General features: G+C 49.3%; 1 protein-coding gene across 2 annotated transcripts; it reads right to left on the bottom strand.

Moving 5' to 3' along the window:
• Window positions 1-1,881: 1,881 nt before the first annotated feature.
• Window positions 1,882-21,930, bottom strand: FRMD5 (FERM domain containing 5). Of its 2 annotated transcripts, XM_044444891.1 has the most exons (12): window positions 21,854-21,930; window positions 18,726-18,823; window positions 18,077-18,200; window positions 16,770-16,857; window positions 15,216-15,304; window positions 9,601-9,664; window positions 7,944-8,035; window positions 6,361-6,435; window positions 5,765-5,833; window positions 5,449-5,555; window positions 2,210-2,562; window positions 1,882-2,030 (listed from the first exon to the last, which is right to left on the bottom strand). In XM_044444891.1, the coding sequence occupies exons 1-12, from the start codon at window positions 21,913-21,915 to the stop codon at window positions 1,983-1,985; spliced, it is 1,269 nt and encodes a 422-aa protein (XP_044300826.1). In that variant the 5' UTR covers window positions 21,916-21,930; the 3' UTR covers window positions 1,882-1,982. The 2 variants fall into 2 exon arrangements, with proteins under 2 accessions (XP_044300826.1, XP_044300825.1); XM_044444890.1 differs by having other exon boundaries at window positions 1,976-2,562.
• Window positions 21,931-22,405: the final 475 nt, after the last annotated feature.

Consider the following 22,405-nt stretch of genomic DNA (forward strand, 5'->3'; position numbering starts at 1 on the left):
ACTACACTAGAAGTTAACTTGGTTGTTTTGTTGCATAAAACAGAGTCTATCCTTGAAAAAGGTATCCTGTCATCCTCTGGCTTTCGAACCTTTAATGTACCTGTCAGAGTTACCAGTGGAAGCAAAGTGGCTTCCAGCTCTTAGGGTTTGCTATCTGGCAGTTGCGCTTGATGGTCACGATTAAGGTGAAGTACCTGTAGCATTTCTACGATAGGTTGAAATATCAGAAAAATCCTTTCTAATGTCTATGTAGGCACCCTATCTGAGTCCAGTAGTCTTTTGCCAAAACTTAACCATATTGCTGATATTGTTATTGTGCTCTTTTTCCAAATGATGAATGACTAGTTGTGGGCAGAGTGTGACTAGCTTGGAAAGGCGATCGAGTGCTTGAGCTCACGCATCTGCACACCCTCGCTCACGTGCGTTCTGGCAGTGTGGCCGTCTTGCATGAGCATGAATCAGGGCATGGGTGCAAGCCAAGATGGGATAACATGGTCAGAGAAAAGATGGTGAAGCCAGCCTCTGAAATAGTTCTGATTAGATTCCCAGATGACTTGAAATCTCTCCCTGAGATGAAGTAAAACGCTTGCCAGTCTGACTTTCATTCTCCACCCTGCCCCTGTGGCAGCACGCCCATAGTTTATTGCTCCCTTTCGAATGAACTGCAGTTTGGCAGGCTCTTAAATCATACTATACACATCACAAGACAAAGTAAAAAATGCTTCTGAATTCCTTTCGGTTTGGAGACAACGCTGTTCAGAGTGTTTGACTTGTTTACATTTCAGTGCTACCGCCAGCTCTGCAATTGCTGTTTGCTTGTCATTTTTAATGGCACAAAAGAACAATTTTCTTTCTTCTGGAAACTGTGAATGGGTGTGATGATCATACGCCATTCTAAAAAACCATCTTTTGCTTACCCCATCACTGTATGCCACCATCGTATTTTCCTAATTCAGAAAGTTTTTTTTTTTTTAAAAGCCTTGGTTTGCTCATTAACAAAGTAACACTTTTGTTGTTAAAATATAGGTGGAAACATGTTATTTTGCAGTACAAAAACAAGTACAGCTTTCTAAGACAAAATGTCTTTTGAAGAAGTCGAGATGATCACTGCTACCTAGTTACTAAAAACTAGACACAGCATAAATTTCACCCTCCCTGTATACCAACTCTTGCTTTATTTGAGGACTTAACTGGTCTAAAGTTCAGTATCTCTGGGGTCCTGAACGTCAGGAAGCTTAAAAGCACAAAAGACAAGTTCTGAAAGCCACGCCTTTCCATGCTAAAGGGAAGAACATCTACCCCTCAGCTGCAGACCTCCTTATCTTGTGCCTGCCTATTGCTTGAGAAGGGCTGAAAGTGCTGGATGACCAGCTCTCAGAATCTTGTCTGCTGCTCCAAATTAAGCCAGAAGTTTATTGGTAAGGTAGCAAGATCACCATTTTTACAAATGACTGCATTTAAGGTGGTAGTGCTGTGCACAGTGGCAGTTTTAATAAAATAATAACACTATAATATTAAAATTACAACTCAGTAGCACCATTACAAAAGCTCCTGCATAAAGTATTAGCTGTCTTCTTGAACTAGTGTCCCAGCTGGAGGCTGGCATTTAATGTAGTAATAGTAGTAATAAAATAAACTCTATTTCCTTGAAGTTTTTGAAATGAACACCTCTATGAAAGCTAAAATGAAACTTGAAGAATGAAGAATAATTAAAAAATTGGAAAGTGGACCTGTTGAAGAAACTTCGAGGACAAGGCCCAGGAAAAAGAAGTGTGTGTTTGAATCTGGTATGAGTCTGTCCCTTTCTTCTGCTTGGAAACAACTCTCCTGGGCCGCAGGGTGCTCTGAGTCATGAAAGGAGGACTTATTTTATGTGCCGATGGTGCCACGATGTGTCCCATTTTTCTGGGAACGGGTAGCTGGGATCTTCTGCATTCCACCTGGCTAGTTACTAGGAGGAGGAGGAGTCCTGCCTTCAGGTGTCAATGAGCAGGCTGAGCACGGAGCGGATTTTGCAGGCAAACCATCGCCTGAGGGGACAAAAGTATTGATAATGGAACTGTTCAAACTCGGGGGTCTGGCGAATATCATGGAAAAAGGCAATGTCAAGGTCAGACTCGGTTAGGATGATGAGGAGGAGAAGCAAAACAAAGAGGAGCCCAACGGTCACAAGGAGCAAACGGAGGACACTTAAAACAAACTTATTCACCTGTTCCGCTTGGGCTCCACCACCGCTGCCCACACCTGGGCACAAGGCCCGCAGTTCCCCACCCAGCTCCACCGCCTCGGCCACAGCGGGTGTGCCGGCCTCGGATTCCTTTTCCTCCTCTATGCTGCAGGGAGCGCCGTTGACCTGTCTGGACAGCAGCATCAGCTCCAGGCTGTGCTCGGCGACGGGCGTGGGCAGCACGCTGTCCGAGGGGCTGTAGACCTCATCTGAGATGACAGCAACGCGCTCGCCACTCTCCGCCCGACTGGCCCGCGACTGTGGCAGGAAGGCGTCACCGTGGGAGGCTGACCGCACAGGGGTGGAGTGGGCACTGTCCCGCAGAGATTCAAGGCCTGGAGAAACAGACAGGGGCCTGGGTGACAAGAGCGTGGCCCAGCCGCTTCGCAAGGGGACCCTGCCAGCTGTCCTTTCCCAACTTGCCACTGTGCCCTTTGGAATAGCTGCTTGTCATAAAATCAGGGCAATCCCAGCAGCAGGAATTGAGCAGGGAGAAACGATTGAGAACAATCATCATTCTAGAAAAATCCAGGAAGGAGCAGAGTTAAAGCAAGTTGCACTTTGCACTGAGATAGCCTCACTGGGTTTTTTGGGCATTTTTGTTTTTTGTCTGCCCGTACCTTAAATTTCTCATTCCAAATGCACTGTGTGGGGGGGAATCACTTTTATTGGGTTGGTGAAAATCTGCCATTTATTCCTGAAGTATTCATTGTTTTCTGTAAACTGAAAACAAAGACACACAAAGGCTTCTCTGCTGGACCCACCTTCCCCAGCAGAAAATGGAGGTCACTGGGGCGTGCATGCTGCAGCAGCAGAAGTCAGAGAAGGGGGGGCTTCTGGCAGAAGCAGACGACAGTGGAGGGTGAACTGAGCTTCTGGTGGAGGCCCAAGAGGTGCTGTCTGCCTGAAGGGGTTGTGCTTACACAAGAATGGGAGGAATGCTGGATAAACACAGCTGGGGATAGTTGGTGTGGCAAGGCAAGGCACAGACGGTGACTCGCTCCACTCAGGAGGGCAGAATGACACAGTTAAGAAAGTTCCTGGCAGTGGGGCTTTGAGCTAGCATATCCTGCTATTGCTTGTAGAATCTCTTCCAGCTGAAGGGCCAGATTTCATTTTCGTCACCAGCAGAAGGCTGGCCAAAACACCAGCCTGTTACAGCTTAAGGCCCCCACCCCTGCCTGCTACTCACGAAACCTTAGAATGGACCTTTTGTTGGCTGGAAACTACTGGAACACCAGGCGGGCCACCAGCCCTGTGGATCTAGCCCCTGCAAGCAGGGCCTGGTACACTCCAGCAAGGTTGTTAGAAGCTGCAAGGATTTTTACTTGATTGCATTTGTGGATTTTAGCAGCAAAGTTTCAAACAAGGGACTGTCAGCGCAAAGCATTCAAGGTCATTTCTTCCTTCACATGCATGTAAACCTACTCCTGCTTGTAGCTCCAGGGACACTTCAGCAACTGGGTCCTCAACACACCGTACAAGGAAACTGATCTGGATTCCTCACGCTGGCTTTGCTATGGAAAGCCATGTTTCAGACTGTTCACACCGAAGGTCTGTTTGCTGGGTGTAATCTTCATACAGCCTTCTTTATGTTAAGGGCGTTATACAATGCTCTCTGCTGCAGATGCTCGTGAACCTCTGCATTGCTTATCTAGACAGCCAGGATGGGAGGGAAGAGGCTGGAGCCCCGATGGGAACTGCGGTGAGCAAGCAGTCCCAGCCCCTGTCCTGCCCCCTCTGGCCCTTCTCAAGGACCAGAGGCATCCTCAGTGTGTCAGCCAGCAGGATTCTTTCCATGCCAGCTGTGAAGAACGGGGCAACTGAGGTGGAGGGTCACCAAGTAATTCTGTGTGCCCCTCCAGACAACATGGGCAGGCTATAGGATCATGCCTCTCCACGAGTTCTTCCCATGGGACGAGGCTGCACAGTACCACACATCACCAGGCTGAAAGGTGGCTGGTAACTCGCGTGGCACGTCTGAAGAGGAAAAAGGGTCCTGCAGTGGTGTGAGAGGGTTGATCGTTGGAAATACGTAACTGAAGAAGATACAGGTGCCAACACCTTTGCCAAGTACATTGGATGCTGCACAGTAACTTTGTGGATGTGTTCCCCACCCCATCTGCTTGGAATTAGAGTGAGTCCATGACTATCACGGCTTTTCATGGAAATCAGTCCCTGAGGACAACACCCAATTTTGCCACAAGAGGGGTTCAACCATTTCTAAATTTTACACACACGTGCAGACGTTAAAAGCGCAACTTTAAAAAATAGTGGGATTTCTTTCCAGTAGCAAGTTCCATGGAATACAGTGGTACCTTGGCTCATGAACGCCTCCATTCACAACCATATTGGGTCCCGAACAGAAATTTTGGCAAAATTTTGCCTCGGGTCGTGAACTCCGCATCAGTTGACGATCGCGATCACGCCCATCTTCCCTGCACGAATGTGCTTGGGGGGGGGGGGAGATGGCTGTGATTGCACCCATCATCCCTGCATGAGCGCACCCGCAATTGCACCAGTCTCCCCCCTAAGCGTGCCCATGATTGCAGCCATCTTCCCCCCCCCCACCCCCAGCACGCTCGTTATTGCATGATTATGGTTTGGACTCCCTCCAAACAATAACCTCCCCACCTGGGTTAGTGTTATTTACTTTGTTTCAAATTTTTGTGATAAAAATTTGAAACAAAGTAAAAATGTTATTACAGAATGGATCAACCTTATTTACAGTGGTACCTCGGGCGCATGCAGGGATGATGGGCTCGATTGTGGGTGCACTTGGGGGCAGGGAGACAGGCACGAACGCAGGCGTGCTCGGGTGGGGGGAGATGGCAGCGATTGTGGTCGCCACCCAATGCAGAGTTCGCAACCTGAGTCAAAATGTTTATGAAATTTTTGTTCGCGACCTGATTTGGTTGTAAACTGAGGCGTTCGTGAGCCAAGGTACCACTGTACATTGAACCTTATGAGGAAATTTGACTTGGGTCACGATCAATTTGGGTCACAACCAGAGTCCTGGAACAGATTAAGTTTGTGAGCCAAGGTACCACTGTATAGTCACATTTAAATCTAAGTGGAAGGATAAAAGGTTTATAATGAAAGATGTATGAAGCTTACTTTACGTGCTATTCACCCTTTGCTGGGGAAGGGTGCATTTCTATGTGTGCAAAAGAGTGACCATCTGGAAAGTGCATCAAAAGCGCATGGCTCCACCATCTCACCTTCCATGATAGAGATATGCACAGCTCTCCTTCGTGTCCTGGGGACGCTGCTTAGCCGTGGCCCATGAGTGATGGACGGACAGCTACGGCTTGGAACCAGGCCCGCCCTGTAGAGAGGAAGCACATGAAATTGCACTGGAAACGCAACGGTGGGCTGCAGTTCCTCAGATTGCTAACCCAACCCTGAAGGTAGTTCCCTGCAGAAAGCTCAGATAGAACAATCGCCCGTGGACTCCTGGTGAGTGTCACCACCACTGAACCAATGCCTAAGCCTGCTTCTCACAATGGCTCATCGCTCGCCTCTGCAGTGGCATACCTGTGTATTTCTGGAGGCTCCCTCTTGATCTTGGCACTGGATTCCATCACTTCCTTTGCAACTCGGCCACTGAAAGTGATTGAAGAATGGAAACAGTGACAGGATTAGAAGACACCCCCGCCCTCCAGTGCTGCTGGTGTGCAGACTGATCCGGGCACCCTCTGCTCTTGTGCTCCCTCTGCCTGGTCAGCCTGCCTTCATGCCCATGGCAAACAGAGCCTGTCTCGTGACTCCCTCAGTAGGTGACTACACTGCTTGGAAAAGTGTTCTGCATTTCCTTTCCCAGTCCCACTTGGAACCCACCTCACACAGGAAGGACTTTTGCAGGAGAGTGTAGGGAAGCAGCGTGCAGCCTGGAATCGCCTGTGCACCCCACACTCTCATGTTGGCAAGCTGCAAGCCACACCACTGGAAAACAACGGAGAAGGCAAAATCTCATGCCCCGGCATGATCATAGAGCCCTCCCTGATCAACTGACAATCCTGTGGGGAGATTTCCTGTGACTTTTCTCCCACAGCTCAACATAGCACAGCCTTATCCTGGATGCCATTCAGAGGGGTGGTATCCAATAACTGCTACTTACGGTCAGTATTTACCTGTATCGGAACCGACTCCCTTTGAAAAACAAGTTGCTACTGGAGACCGTACGCACTTGGCTTGACTTTTCCAATCTGAAACAGGAAACAGATGCTGACAAAATGACCCAGGCTAGGGTAGGCAACACGTTTTGGCCTGATGGGCATGTTTGGAAATTTGAGAAATGCTCTTGGGCACCAGCACAAAATAGCTCCCATGAGAGGTGTGGCTAGTCACAAAGTACAAGAAACCTGCCAAAAAGTACAAGGTACAAGTAGGGTCTCAGCTCTAGCATTCTAAGCCGCTCCTCAAAACCCGCAGATTCCAACATCATTAGAACAGAGTTAGGTGTTTGGTTTGACATGCTGTTGAGTTGTCCCTGACTTAGGGCAACTTCATGAATGAATGTCCTCCAAAGTGTCCTGCCCTTGATAGCCCTGCTGAACTCTTGCAAACTCAAGGATGTGGCTTCCCTTATGGAATTGGTCTTCCTTTTTGTCTTCTGCCTTCAGCTTTCCCTGATGTGATAGTATTCTCCAGCGAGTCTTCCCTTCTCATGATGACCCCAAGGCACAACAGCCTTAGTTTCATTATTTCTGCTTTCAGGGCACATTCTGGTTTGATTTGATCTAGGATCCACTTGTTTGTCTTTCTGTATTCACAGACTAGCAGCACATTTAGAAAGTACTTATTTTCTTCCTGTCAGCTTTCTTCATTGTGCAGCTTTCACACCCACACAACAGTGATTAGCAATATCAAGTTTCCCCACTTCCGCCACCATTAGAGAGATCCCTTCTCTTCTGATGTGATCATTCCTCCTGAAGAGGATGGATGCCTTTTAGTCTGGGGTCTCTGCTTTGACCATTCTGCCCTGGGGGAGCTGGCTAGGCAGCCAGCCTGGTGAGAGAGTCTGGAATCCCTGTGGCATCGCTCTCAGCTTCTCCGGCACTCTCAAAACCTGTCATCACGTCAAAGATGTGCATCCAAGAGGAGGAGAAGAGAGGTGGAGGAGACAACATCTCAAAGAAAGCAAAATTTTGCCCTCTGCTATTCTGCCAGCCAACACATTCCTCCTCTTTCTGAATCATCAAACGTACACTCCCTCTCAACTCACCACTCACATGTGTCGCCCTCCCCCCTTCCTTTGACACACACACACACACTCACACCACAGACCTGTATATGCACATGAAGACACCAGCTTTAGCTGTCTAAGCAAAATGCCAAACAACATGGAGATACCAAAATTGGACATGTTGGGGTAGCCAGAGCTGGTCCACAGAAATGGAAACCTTTGCAATTGGCTTGTGCTCTGGCCTACCATTTTTAATGTGCTTAGCTGGCCCTGCCACTGTCGACCACAGACGTCGTGGGACCACATGATAGTTGTGAAGCTTGCCAGCCTGCATTTCATCAGAGGTCTAGCTACACAAAAGGGAACTTCTTCCAGCCTGCCAATATCTTGGCTGGGTGCTGTGGAGGAAGGGAGGCGTTCCAATGCTGAGCTAGATTTTTTGACTTGGCTCCTTGTTACTGGCTGCTGGGAATGATCAGACCCATGTGAGGACAAAATAAATCCTGGGAAAAGTTTTCTTGTGCTTACTTATAGAAGGCTTGATTTTCAATTCCGCATTTCCAGAGGTGCTTGCAGGCTTCAGGAGTTGGAGCAAAGTATGTCAGGACAATTTTCTTTTCCTATCAAAAGCCAGAAGAACCCTAAAGTTAATTCACAAGTTTGAGTCACACAGCTCAAGACTCCCAAGCTGGCTTTAATGCAAATACTCTGAAGGATATATGGATTACTTAAGGACTGCAAAGGAATTTCCATGCCGAAGGGGTGATGGATTTGTTTATTTCAATCCAAGATGCTCTTTGGGCACCTTTATATGCAAGACAAAAACTGTCACTGACCAGCGTACGAGACCAGAAACATACCAGAAATATGTCACTGTACAGATACAACTGGTGTCATTGTATCAATACAGCATAAGGTTATTGTTATTTATTACATTTCTATACTGCCTGTAGCTGAACCTCTCTGGGTGTTTCACAACAGGATATAAAAACAGTAAAATACAATATGTAGAACAGCATTTAGAGCATTCAAAAAGATAATTAAAATAGCATTAAAAGACAATTAAAAGACTTAACCAAGAAGAAAGAAAAAAAGGCACCCAGTTAAACCCATCAGGTTCCTGGGTGTCTAGGGAGGCCTTAAAGGCCTCCATAACGAGGCCTGTCTTAACCTCGTGCTGAAAAGACGGCAAATTTGGTGCCAGGTGGCCATGGTAGAGAGGTTCCAGAGTTGGGGGCCACTACAGAAAAGGGCCTTCCCCTAGTTGCTACCCTTTGAGCCTCTTGAGGGTTGGTACCTGGAGGAAGCCCCAGGGGTTGAGCATAGTGCCTGATAGATCAGGGTTGGGAGATGTGATCCAACAGATACTTGGTTCCCAGCCATGTAGGGCTTTATAGGTTAAGACCAGCACCTTGAATTGCCACCAGAAACATGCAGGTGGGCTGGAACTGGCATCATATGCGTGGACTAGCCGGTCCCACTTATTACTCTGGCTGCTGTGACATCACAGTTTCCAGTGTGCCTGACACTTGAGCCTTGTCTAGGAGGGTGTTCGTCGAACCTTGTGGGCACCACCTGCATCACGTGCACCCATATAATTTTGGGCTGGGAAGGACAACTAGAAATTCATCATTATAAAACAAAGTAGGCCATGTTGGTCCATAGGGAAGCATCTGGGAGAATCTCTGTTACTGTTGGTAGTTTGACCGTTTTTAAACCGATACACCCATATTCATTTGTTACTCATCTGATGTGTGCTGCTTTTGGATGGACTGTGGGCAGAAATAGAGCTGCACTGCTGAAAGGCAGGCATAGATCCTGTTTATATTGGTTCTTCCAGCATTTCACTGGGCTGCCAGCTGTCTTTTGTTCCACTTTCTGCTCATGGAAGGAATTATATTTTAGGGGTGTGCATGAATTCTGTGCCATTTGCACTAACGTACCTTTGCACTGGTTTGCACTTCTGCATTAATGCACATGAGCACATGTCCAAATTAGCATCCCCCCCCCCACACACACATTGTAAAATGCTGGTCTACTGCAGAATCCTCTGAATGGCCAGGTTGGATTCAAAGTAATCTGAACTCACTGAGGGCTTCTCTGGCATCCCAAATTGTCACTAAGCTTATCTGTCTTAGGGAAGAAATAGGGATGGTACCTGTGCGATTTGGCAGAAGGCACTCACCTCTTTCTGACTTACATATAAATAGAATGTCTTGCCTTCGAATTTCATTTTTGTCACTTCATTCCTGCAAGCATAAAGAAGCACTTTCATCATAGGGAACAAAACCCACCTCGCACCGCATAGCATTACAAATGCAGAGCCCACAGACAGCGTGGAATAGGTTCTGGCAAGATGCAGAGAGTTAAACCAAATTGCTTGCATGGCACGCAAAGTTAAGAAAAAAAATGTTCTAAGGACAGCAGTTGCGGGAACTTCGAGTTCAACATTTGCCGTTCACCCAAAGTAACATGGTGAGAGAAGAGGACTCCTGGCTCCGAAAGAGTGGTGGAGGCGGAAGGAGGGGTGCGCCTGAGTGGGCGGGGTGCATGGCCACCTTGGAAACTTGGTCGACAGCACGGGTGCATTTCTGGGTGAGAATGTCAAATGTAGGATAACCACACTCAGCCAATGAGCCTGAAGTCTGAGAGACAGCAAAGAACAAGTAACAATGCAGCCACGTCTGGAGCGGGGCCTGCGGGCCTTTCGGGTGACTGTGCCAATAACATGGACGATACGGTTCAATGCAGACAAATGTACAAAAGAATACATCTGGGGCAACAAACCAAATACTGAGAGTACAGAGTACAGGAAACAGTCATGCAGTGTACTGACCAGGAAAGGGGTTTAGGGGTTATTGCAGAAAAATCCTTGAAGCCCATCAGCCCAGTGCATGGCTGCAGTAAAAAAGGCAAACAGAGTACTGGGGTACATCAACAACGGGATACAACGCAAAGCAAGAGAAGTGACCCTAACGATACATTGCACGGACCTGATCCCAGCTCCGCTGATGTCCTGAGGAGGGAGGGGCCCCTGCTCCTCCTCCTGCACTGCAGTGAGGATGGCGCTCGGGAGGAGAATGGCATTCCTTTGGCACTAGCAATCATTCATTCATTCGCTATTTATTTCATTTCTGTACTGCCCAATAGCCAAGGATCTCCGAGTGGTGAATGAGAGTGGACAATGACACTCTTCAGCCCAGCAGGATGCACTCTCTGGCTGCTGGATGCGTCCCCCATCGGCTCCCAGGGATCAGGCTTTCCCACTGGGTTGAGGAAATACTCTTGCAGGGAGACGGTGAGTGCAAGAATGCTGGGTCACCTGAACATGGTTCAGAGTTCTGGAGGAAGTGGCAGCATCGCTCACTGTGGTGGCTGCAAGGACGGCTGCTGCTTCCTGCTGAGACACAGGAAGCTTTAAGTGGCTTTGCCTTCTGCAGGCCTGGAAACCGGACCCCAGTGAGTCAGAGTTTGCAGCCCCCGAAGGAAAGGTAGGCAGGCATAGAGTGGAGTGGGGCAACACAGGAACTGCCTATCGCATTGGAGGTCTTAGACAACCGTGATGTGCTTTGAGCAGCAGGACAGCACAGCACTTGGTCCAGGGTCACCGTCTGCCAGAACGGGAATGGAGCTCTACAATGGAGGACACATTGTTGAGAAGGACAATGGAGAAAGACTGGAGTATGGAGGACAAGCAGCCTTGGCTTTGGCTGTATTTGGCCTATTCTTTTAAAGGAACCATTGACAGATGGCCTTCCTGGCTCTTCAGAGCAACAGGTCCACGCTCATGTCCATCAAATACAAGTCAGCTTCTATAAGGACATGTACCAAGCGTTGCAGGGTGGCTGCTTGCCTGAAGTTTTTCCAGGAATAAAGTACCCACCAGCACACTCCCCTAGCCTCTAGTCCATATCCTGGCCTTCCTGGACACCAACACACGCCCGCCGCACCCGGGTCAGCATGCTGCAGGAGTGGCCACACTAAGTTACGGCTTGTGGACTCACAAGTGGGGCCTTCTAGATGCAGCTGAACCTGCGCTGCTGACTGACTGTGCTTCCAGAGGGAATAGGTGTGGGAGTGCTCTAAAGTAAGATCCTGGCAGGGAAGGCAGAGGGCTCTTGCCGTCTGCCCCCAGCTTTGCTCCCCATTCAGACTGGGAGGTGCACACCTGCTGTTGGGAGCTTTCCTCTCGGTAGCTGGTGCATGGATCATGGCGTCAGCGAAAGGCTTAAGCTCTCCTACGGCACACCTGGCCCCCAGCCCAGGCCACACATCCACAGTGCAAGGAGAGCCGGTGTGGCAGGTGGCCTAGGACCCGTGGGCTCTGGGTCCGGTCCCTGCTCAGCCGTGGAGCTTGCTGGGTGACTGGGCCAGTCACTGCATCTCAGCCTAACCTGCCTCGTACGGCTGTTGTTATGAAGATAACACGGAGAGGAGGAGGATTGTATGAACCACATTGACTTTCTTGAAAGAAAATACGTATATATTCCCCCCAGTTTGGTGATTTATCTAAAAAAAAGTTACAAAACTCTCAGTAGCATGAACGATGGCCATGTCTCTGTTGGGCCTGAGTCAAAATGAATGTCATGCCTACAGAACCCCATCCATGGATTCTGCTCCTATGCAAGATGCCTGCCAGGAGTTTTCAAGAGCCCTAGCCAAGAGAGACCCTTGAGCTATGTGGTGGCATACAAATATAATAAATAAATTCATAAGTAGTCGCAGATTCTAATCTAGCAAGAACTAGCCTCATCCACAGCTGTCCAGATACATGCAATGATTTCCAGGCCTAGGTATACCACACTGAGCTCCTCAACTCAAAATCCTGCCTTTCTTTTGGTTGGGGCGGGGGGGGGGGGCGCTTTTCATTATCAAAATATAATATAGTAGCACTGGGAAAATAGAAACCATCCCTTGATCTCTCTGCACCAGACTGTGCTTCTGTCCTATTACCCATACTAGCTTTCCATGCACTCTGATCAGCAGCCAAAAAATAACAGTAATAATGTATTCTCATATATTTTCTCAAGGTTTCCAGAATTTCTAGTTGTTTCCTTTACATAGGACTGACAACTCAGATTAGTTTGATCCCACATGGTAAAGTTAATCAGAACTGGGTTGGGTGAAAACTTTGTTTTGGTTAGGAAACAATGGTTAGGATACTTTTGAAGGAAAAGTATCAGCATTCACAAAGTTCTCCATATAGGGGACAAAAAGAATTTGAGTTAAAAAAAAAAAATCAAATGTGGGAGAACCAAAACGGATTTATCCATCCAGACCCAGGGCTTTCAGTGCTCAGCTCTTAAAAACTGCAGGCACAATCCTCAGTAAGTTTAGATAGACAAAGGGCCTCCAACTCCTGTATATTGTGCCTTTCTCATACTTAGCTGTTAATACATATGGTTTGAATCCTTGCCTGTTCCACCACTAATGCTTAACGAGGGTTTCTACATCCTTATCTTTTAAGAGCAGGTGGGAACAACATTTGGGAATAGCTGTAATGGTAGAATTTGGCTAGCACAGATGGGTAAGGCTTTTGCTTCCACTTTTTTAATAGGAATTCACCAAAATTCTCATCAAGTTCTTCATATTTGGGAGAGAAGGAACTTGGGAGTTTCCAAGTTCAAATGTCAGGAAATGCAATTCTGACAAAATCTACTCAGAATCTTCTGCAAGGTACTGTTCCTAGTCCTTCTCTGGATAGCACAGTTCCCAACCGGAATGGAGGCACTGCAACTCCTGGACCACCAGGAGGGATCACAGCAGAAAAGACACATCTGCTCAGGGTGCTGCTGCTTCTGCTTCACAGAACTGCCTCCTCAGCCACAGCACGGTGGTCCATTTCACTGTGGGCCAGGGAGCTGCCAAACATCATGTCGATAAGCAGAGCACCTCAAGCTCTTTGAAGGCCCACAGAGGGTCTCTGGCGCTGAGGGCTGCACTGCAAGTCCAGCCATTCACGCTGTTCTTGTCTGCTGCCAGCTGGCTCAGCAAGCACATGCAGCAGGCCACAGAATCCTGGATCCCAAGAACTGCTTGCTACACTCACAGTTCCTGCATTTTGTGGAGAGGTCTGTGGTTTGTTTGTTTATTTAGTGGATTTCTGTGCTGCTATGATAGCTCATAACTGGGCACTCTGCTCAGCTCACAATGTAATTTTTCAACTTGGGTAAACCTGCCACATGGTCCATCTTTTATTCTATCTAAGCATTTATTTTCTGCTCCTTCAGTATAGAAACAACACAGACTAAAAGGCAACCAAGAAACTCAATGAAATAAAACCGCAACCTAGACAGTGCCAGCAGCATCCCGTGAGGTGGTTTTGGAATGGCCACAGGTGTTCCTGGAGGCCACTTAGCAGCCCCCAGACTGTATCCTCAGCCTGGTGAGGCCTGGGCCTTTGCATAATCCATTTCAGTCACTGAGTATGGAAGTTGCTGGCACTTTCCCGTCCAGCCTCTTGCCCTAAGTGCTTTCTCCAGGTACATGTGTCTGCACAATGGTCACCATTGGCATCCCTAAAGCTGCACTTCTTCACGTGGTCGTTTGTGCACATCCCACCCACTGTCCTTCCCTGTTACAGGTGTGTCTTGCTTTGAATCCAATGCCTTGCAAAGAAACTGACACACTCTGCCCAATGGAATAAGGGAAAGTTGTCTTCTGCTCTGGAGGATGGCAGTGAGAGGAAACTGACTCCTTGTCTAGCACTTTGAGATGTTTCCTTTCAATTCACAGTGCAAAGGCAGAACCCTGAGGTCGAACACCTGCTGAAGACAGGCACACTAACCCTCTCTCTCTGTCGGTTTCACAAGCTGACTCTCTGGAAGTACGCAAGAGGCTCCCCATTAAAAAAAACAAAAATCTGTACATTTAGCAAAGCTTTTTGCATCTCAGCTCTCCAAGCAAAGGCTGTGCTGCCGCACCATCTTGCCCTCAACCTGCTGTTGATGGGTTCAAAGACAGCCAAATGTGGGTGATGTCATTCCAATGCAAGGGAACAGGAGAGTGGCCTTTGTGAGGCAAGAAAACAGGGAGCTTTCCAGTGGGGACGAGGTTCTTAGAATATTTAACACCAACAGCAGAAATGCTGGGAGCAGGTGAACAACCTCAGGATAAAAGGAAATAAACGGAAGGCTCCACCAGTCATGCAGCCAAGATCCCACGCAGCCCAGGGACCTTTCACCCTCCCACCCCACAGTGGCAGCTTCTGGTGCCTTTTTATGCACCCAGCTGTAAGCCTGAGGAAGAGCTGCCTGCTGTCTTGCTAAGTATTTGTGGATTTCTCCGCTGTGGGGGACCATGTGCTCTGTGCAGACCCTGCTCTGGGGACTGCTCTTTCCTAGCTCACTGTTGACAGTCCCCCGTTGCACACCCAGAAACAGTGCTTGTTTGCCGCAGCAGCCGGAACGACAGACCAGAGGGCTGAGGGGGCTGCTCCAGCTGCAGGGAAAGTCCTCTTTGCTCAAGGGAGGGAGCCAAGAAAGGCTGTGGCGGCTGGGGGAAAAGGGTGACGGCTAATGAGAAGCCGGCGGGTGTAAGGATGAATGCGCTCCCTACCCTGGAGAAGGTAAAAAAAAAAAAGCCTGCCCAAACCCTGGTTGGCTGCAAGGACTTCTCACCAGCGGAGACCACCAGGGTGAGGCCGAGGGAGGCAGCTACGCCAGGCCATACTAAGGAGGCCGGGCGGCTCCAGCCTGTGGATCCTGCTGCACCAGAGGCATCTCGGGCAACACGTCCATGTGACCAGATGTGGTGAAGCCCCCCAGCACAGGTAGCAGCCGTCCGCCGTGCGGGACTCACCATTTAATGAAGTGCACGCGCTTGTTCCCCTGCAGGACAACAAACCCAAAGGGCGTGAACGCCAGGAAAGCTGCATTGCCAGACACGTCCTGCAACACAGGGAGAGCTTCTCATCAGAGGGTGCACAGGTTAAAAGACAACCTCGGGTCTCTGCTCTTCATTAGAGGCTGCGTCACCAAATATACGCCTCTGCTTGGACAACATCCGTTACCTTCACAGATTTGGACTGGACATAAAACCAAACAGGCCTTTCCCACAGGAAATCCGGGCAAGTTCCTAGCTCACCTGGAAGCAGCACTGGATATTTCGTGCCGTCTTTCCTGGATAGTGTTCCTTATTTCAAGGTACCCAATTGTTTTTTTTCCGATTGTGCTTTCACAGTTGAGGTGAAAAACTGCAGCTATTCTCTCTTCTCACCTCTGAAGCTGCCATTCTGTGTCTGGTCTGCCATGAGGGTGGGGTGGGGGTTACATGCACTAAAATGCAATAGCATGCTGATTCCACAAATGCACAAGAGAACCCGGAGGCTCGAGGGAGGTCTGCGTGATGGACAAGGCGGGCCTGGCACGAGCAGCATTGCTCCCCACCACCCTGCCATGGCCAGCTGCTGTCAGGATACAGGGTTGCCTCTGCAGTCCCTCCGCAGCAGTCTGGCTTCAGGTCTGGCACGTCTCATGTTAGAATGCAGGCACGGGAGGGACAGGCTGGGCAGCGTGTGCCAGCGACTCCAAGGGCCTCGGCAAAGCGGCAGGTGTGGGAAGCGACCTTGTTCCTGGCCAAGCAGGCTTCCTGAGCACAGCCCTGCCACTCCAGCTCTCCTGGCTCCAGAGGAGGGGCTTTTCCTGCCATTAAATATGGCACACCCTGCAGAGACCCAGCTGCAAGACCATGCCATGCAAGGGCAGCCACAGCTGTTCCGATACCCAGCAGCCTTTGGCAAGCACGTCCCTCTGCTTCCATGAGCGATGGCAATAACAGGAGGCAGTTAAGAGCTCAAGCAGCAAGTTCCTACTCGGAGTTCCACCCGGATGTTAACTTGCCAAAGACCACGTGCTCTCAGAGTCAGCTTCCGCTAAGGGTGACTTGGACTTTGTTCAGAATGAGATGGTCAAGGAAGAGCTCGATGGCTAAAGGGCAAACCCTACTGCTGGCCAGGCCACTCAAAGGGCAGTGCCTGGTCACGGGGTGGCCGTCCCACTATCACGCCGGGCCACATCTGGAGTCCTGTGCCCCATTCTCAACAGGCTTTAAGAAGGGCGTTGACCGAGCGAAGCGTGCCCAACGCGGGGAAACAGGCCTAGAAACCAAGTCTTACGGGGAGGCCCTGAAAAGTTTTGGCCTGGCTGGCCTGGAGATGAGGACGTCTCGCATGATGCGAACCCTGGCCCATGTGCATGTGTGAGTATGTGAACTCCTTTCCCCTTTCTGCACGTTGGACAAGTCCTGCTCCCCAGCTCTGCTGTTGGAAACAAGAAGAGATCAGAACCCCAAAAAGAAAGGAACCTCAACATGAAGGCCCAAGGAAAAGTTGCAGCAGGGAGTGCTGCTGGGTACCTTGCAGGGATGTGGGTCGACTCCATACGTCTCCAAGGTCTGCGCTTTCCTTAAGAAGTTTAATTCAGAAGTAGCTGGTGTCTGGCCGCTAGAAGAGAGCAGAATGGGGACAAGCATGACCACTGGTCACAACACAGTCCCAATTCTCAGTAACAGTTCAGTGGTGCCCTCACAAAACCATGTCTGTTTGCTGCCATGCACAGATACAACACCTGTCGAATGCCTGTCGTCTGACTGTTCACAGAAGAGGACATGGGGCAACCTGCAGGAGTCCCTAGTCGCAGTGCAGGTTTCCTGCTGGATCTTTGTTCCTGCCTCACTAGTGGTCTGCCACTTGCCCTCTGCTTTCCATGGTGGAAAGTTAGGCTCCCTACCTGATTTCTGGGTTGCGCTTTGCCCACGGAAGCATAGAAACCCTTTACATTTAAACTGCTGCTCACTGTGGGTCTCCTGCACCCAACCAAGTTATAAGCTACCTGCCCATGATGTCTCCTAAGGCAGGGATGGTGGGGAATGTGCTCCATTCAGCTGTCGCTGGACTGTAGCTCCCATCATCCCTCACCTTAAATTGTGCAGGTGCAGTCCAACAAGATCTGGAGGGAGGCCGGCCCTGACTGCTGTTAGTACAAGATCGTAACGTGTATTTTAAAATGCCTTGAATGTCTTTTACGTTAAAGTTTGCTATTCATTTGTGTCTAATCAGAAATTCAGCATCTTGATTAGAAAAGTTGCATGTCCTGATTTTAGCAGAATTCTGCTGGGCTTATCTCAGTGGGCTCAGTGCCTTTCTTGCTTCAGCCAAGTAGTTGATGAGGAATGTGATTATAAGCAGGATGCTACCCATCAGGACTCTGTCTCCCAGTTGCACTTCTAAACTGAAGCAGCCCCTCTGCATATGGCACGCACGCCAAGGCTGTTGAGCTACCCAGCAGTTAGGGGGAGGCTGCTGCTGATTGACAGGATGTATTAAGGCAAATTTGGTCCCGATGGAAAAGCTAGAGTTACCGGGCGCCAATCTCACCCAGGCTGCCCGAGACTGTGGGGTGTGGAGGGTGAGTGAATGTCCTCCAAAGGATTCAGACCACTAGCTGTTGAAGGCTCCTGTTCATAAGGACTCCAAAGGCAAGCCTTCTCGAAATCCCATCAAGCAGCTGAGACACTGAACTGGACCAGGAGACCTCAGCCTTGCTCTGATTCCGGTCCTCTTCCCATGGCACACTTTTCCTTTGTCATTAACTTTTGCTGTGAGACAAACAACAGAAACCCCTCGCCACAAGGGTGGCAGCAAAACCCAAAGGCAGAGTCACCTGAGCTCGGTTTTGTGGATCTCTGCAATTTTCCTTTCCAGTTTTTCAGAATGCTTGGGGAAAAACTGGAATTTGGAGCTGTAACCCTCAGGATGCTTTCCAGGGTCATAGTCACCGATCTCAGCTGATGGATAGATGGAGGGAGGGAAGGAAGGAATTGAGGGATGGGAAGAGAGAGAGAGAGAGAAATGGTGATTATTTGGCAGGTTGCAAGGAAGTGCTTTTCCTTCCGGTGTGCAGGGCATGGTTGTACTTGCTCCATCTAGCCAGATATTTCTAAGCATGCAGACTGGCAATGCCCCCGGGGCCCAGGGCAGAGAGAGGTGAATTCCCAAGTCATGCTCTTCATGATCCTTGGCCTTCATTCAAACCTTCCCGTTCTGGTCCTGCACTTTAACAACTGCAAACTGGCTTGTGTCGGCTTGTGTCTGAAACCAGAGGACCACTTGGCTGGCTCTGGCTGCAGCTGCCAGGTGGCCAGGTGGCGAACAGAAGGTGCCTGCACAGTGGAGCTGGTCTGCCTCTAACTTCACTGCCTGGCAGTGGGAACCTGGCACACCTTGGGGATGGCATTTCTGCTGTGCTTGCTGCACATCATGCGATCAGTCTTTATCACGGGAAGCAAGTCTCTCTTGTCAGGAGGCATTACCTTGAAGGATATAGGCAGCTAGCAGAGCAGCATCAGATGTCTTGCACAGGAGGCGGCCGTGATAGAGATCTCTCTTGATCTGCAAGAAGACAAGATACCTGGCGAGAGAACCAGAGCAACATGGAATTAACTCACTTCATCACATCCAAGCCAGAAGAGCTTCTCCCAGAAGCTTTGATCAGGAGCGTGTGCCTCACACCACACCCTTTTCCATGTGTTTCATTTGTAGGAATCTCTGGCAGACAGTCAGCCTATGTCATGTCCCAGATGGGGATTGCGTGCGGACTCTGACTGACATGGTGTTAACTTTCAGTTTTCTTGCAATTCATTGCCTAACTGAACTGTTCAAGGTACCCCAAACAGCCTTTCAGACCAACTTTTCCATGGAGCTCTTTTCTCTGAGTTTCTCAGAGGTGGAGCTGAAGTGCTAACCAATCTGCCACAATGGTTACTGAGGGACAAATTCTATGCAAGTTTGAAGAGAAAAAGAGTCCTACAACTGGTAGCGTGGCTGATTTGAGGGATTCTGGGAGGGGTTGGCCTTTTCGCTGTAACCCTGTGGTGGCCCTCTCATGAAGGATCCCAGGGTACAACCGTGCCGCTGCCAGCATGTTCCACCCCACCTGTACCTGCAAAAATGAAAACTCTTTGCCATGCTGCTGCTGGCTTCTCCGGTCATGATAGGCTTTGTATTGGAATTGGAATTGCTGGTGAGCTTTCCTGAAAATAAACAGTTCTGCATCTTTAGTAGGTAGACAGAAATTATAATTTCTACTAAATAAACCTGGAAACAGCAACTGACTTTGTGGATCTTGCAGGCAGCTGCGAAAAACCTAGCATAACAAACTGAGCTGGGCATTGGTGTCTATAAGAAGCTGTTGGTTCCTCATTTCTAATTTGCTTCACGCTCTGACTTTCCATCTAAGCAGAGTTGAGGGATGATGTGAATTGACTTATACACATGAGAGCTAAAATTAGATTTGCCCCCATTTTAAATCTCCTTCCTTGAAGAAAAAGAAATTGATGGCTTGCAAGGATGGAAAAAATAATCCAGTCCCTCCTCACCTGCATGAGAGAGATATACAGAAGGGCAACGAAGCAGTTGGATGACACGTGAGCCACATTATCCGGGAGCCCAGCCACTGTGCTGTCTAGCTGCAGCTCCCCTTAACTCAGCCTGTTTCTCAGCATTCTGCAGTCGCCAAGATGCATCCTGAGGATCCTAAGTAGCCAGGGTCCTGCTGCTTCCCTGGCTAAATCTCTGGATGGAATTTTAATTTGCTTTCTAATCTTTGATGGCTGTCAAGGCACTGCTGCTCAGCATTCCAGATTAGCAAATCATCTGCACGCTTAATAGCAGACACAGCTGTTCTTGGCCATTCCACATTTAAATTCAGGCCTGATGGGTGTACTATGCAGCAGCTGTTGAAACAAGAATTCACCTACAATCTGGTAATCGAGCAAGGTCTCGCTGATGCTGCCTCGGCCTGGGCTTTTGAGACCTGGGCTCTGCCTACTGTCATAGGGACACCCGGACCTGGCTGCTGCCAGCCAATTCACATTGAAACCTGGCAGGGAGGCCTGGTAGCCTCATTTGGGCCGCAGGCTGAAAGTGCTGCGTCCCTGCTCTAAGAATACTATATTTCATCTTCCCAAGGTACTCAGAAGATGGTCAGAGCACAGGTATCGATAAGCAAGCCGCAGCTATTTACAGAACTTTAAAAAAAATCCATCAAGATTTAGGAGCAGCTTTACAAACCCAAGTTGGCAGAGCCCTTTGTCAGTACTGTCACAGACCATTTCTAGATCATTCGCACATGTGCTGCTCTGTCTGGGAAGAAAAAATTCTTTGTTGTTCACTGACAATCAGAAAAGCAGCCTCAGCACAATTAAAGACATCAAGGTGTCCTGCCTGGAAAACAAGACTCTGCACTTTCATGCTGAGGAAAACATTCCCCTGTTTATCTGCTCCCCACTTAAGCACCCATAAAATCTTTGTTCCAGAAAGTTAGAACTTCATTAAAATCTCAGATTATCTTTTGCGAACATACAACCGGTGACGGATTTGTAGTGCCACAGGATGGGCTGCTGAGCTAGCAGATGCTTCCTTCCTCCCGGGCTACCACCATAAAAGAAATACTGTAATTTTAGAGGCAGTCCATGCAGGGAAGGACTGGAGGTGGACCCAAAGAAGACCAACAGCTTTCCACCTGACTACTCCCTCACTTCTGCCCAGCCACCTCACACCTTCCAGTCTCCACCACTGTTGACAGCTTCTATTCTGGGATGGCATCTCAGGGCTCAGCTCTCCAGGGCAGCACCCTTGCACCAAGAGGAGGCGGCACTGCCAGCCTCAACCCGTGAGGATGCAGGTCACAGAACCTCCAGCACAGCACAGCAACGCGCATCTTGCTGCAGCCTGAGACTGCAGGAACAGGCCAAGCCACTTAGGAGATGGGAGCTCAGTCCTGCCTGGAGCTTCACACAGACAGGCCCCGCTCATTTTGTGTCTTAGGGCCATGGGAGGTGATACGTGATGCTGATCCACTCCCCTTCCTGGAACCTGACCTTGCTGGTAAAACCCACCCACACCTGCATGAAGCTAAGCCTTCATCACGGCACAGGCAGAACAAAAGACAGATGTACAAAGGGATGCCACAGTCTTCCTCCCTGCAGTTTCACACTCCGGCGGGGGGAGCAGCCCCTGTGGAACTGTGTATCGGTGTTCCTCTGGATCATTACCACAAGTCAGTAATTTTGCCACCCTGAATGAGCCTGTGAGAGACTTTTGAGGGACACTCAGCCATTCTGAAACCTGTAAGTCACAGGGGCCAGAGGAGTGTATGGAAAAGAGCTTTCCACACAGCCCAGTTCTGCTAACCATCTGCCAGGCCCCAGAGAAGCTGCTGAAGGAAAAGGATCCATTCCTGACCCTGACACAAGGGGCTGCGTTGTTCCCCAAGTTTTGAAAACTCCTCTTCTGCTCTTTGGTGCTCCCATATGGCAGAACACTCCCACCCAGAAGCAGCTGGCATGGCAGACTTTGCATAAAACATCCAAAGAGCTCCCTGGCCTCTCATTGAGGCAAGCATCTCTCTGCAGCTAGCACAAGATGGAAGGAACCTTACCGAGTGATCTCCTCTTTGAGAGCAGCGGGGTCAGTGGGGTAGAATTTCACCCTGAAGCACATGGTGAACGGAGGCTGTGCTGCAGAAGAGACAGGCACATCAGATTGGCGGGGGGTCAGCAGCAGTCCCAGGGACCCTGTACAGCAAGCCAGTTCTACCTCCACATCCCCAAGCAGAGCCTAAATCCCAGGGAGCAAAGTTGCCCCTTACCCTGGTGCAGGGCAGTGCCTTGAAAGCAAACTTTAGTCCATGCTATTGGGTGGCATTAACTGACTTGCTAAACCAGAAGTGACCCTTAGGTTGCTGGGATGGTCTCTGTGCACGTGGCATGGGCCGCATGGGGAGAAGAAAGACTTGGCCTTCTGCACTTCCCGTGGCATCAGGAGGGGAGAGGATTGCTTGGGCGTAAGTGCGACAAAGCACTGGAAATGCTGCTGCTATGGGGTCAGAAGTGAGGAATCCTGCCACAGCTATTGAACAAAGCCTGACCCTGTTCATTGAAAGCAGGTTAAGGGAACTTTAGACTACAGAGACGCTTGGAAAATACCAGGG

The sequence above is a fragment of the Varanus komodoensis genome, unplaced genomic scaffold (assembly GCF_004798865.1).
Source record: "Varanus komodoensis strain SLA01 unplaced genomic scaffold, ASM479886v1 scaffold46_1, whole genome shotgun sequence".
Lineage (NCBI taxonomy): Eukaryota > Metazoa > Chordata > Lepidosauria > Squamata > Varanidae > Varanus > Varanus komodoensis.

What these genes read in the sequence shown, in the direction of transcription:
- FRMD5 (XM_044444890.1), bottom strand. Translation starts at nt 21,915, where the DNA reads ATGTGCTTCAGGGTGAAATTCTACCCCACTGACCCCGCTGCTCTCAAA. An exon ending in CGCGTGCACTTCATTAAATG is followed by an intron (nt 9,665 to 15,215) that starts GTGAGTCCCGCA and finishes TTATGCTTGCAG; the next exon opens with GAATGAAGTGACAAAAATGA. An exon ending in TATATGTAAGTCAGAAAGAG is followed by an intron (nt 8,036 to 9,600) that starts GTGAGTGCCTTC and finishes GGCTTTTGATAG; the next exon opens with GAAAAGAAAATTGTCCTGAC.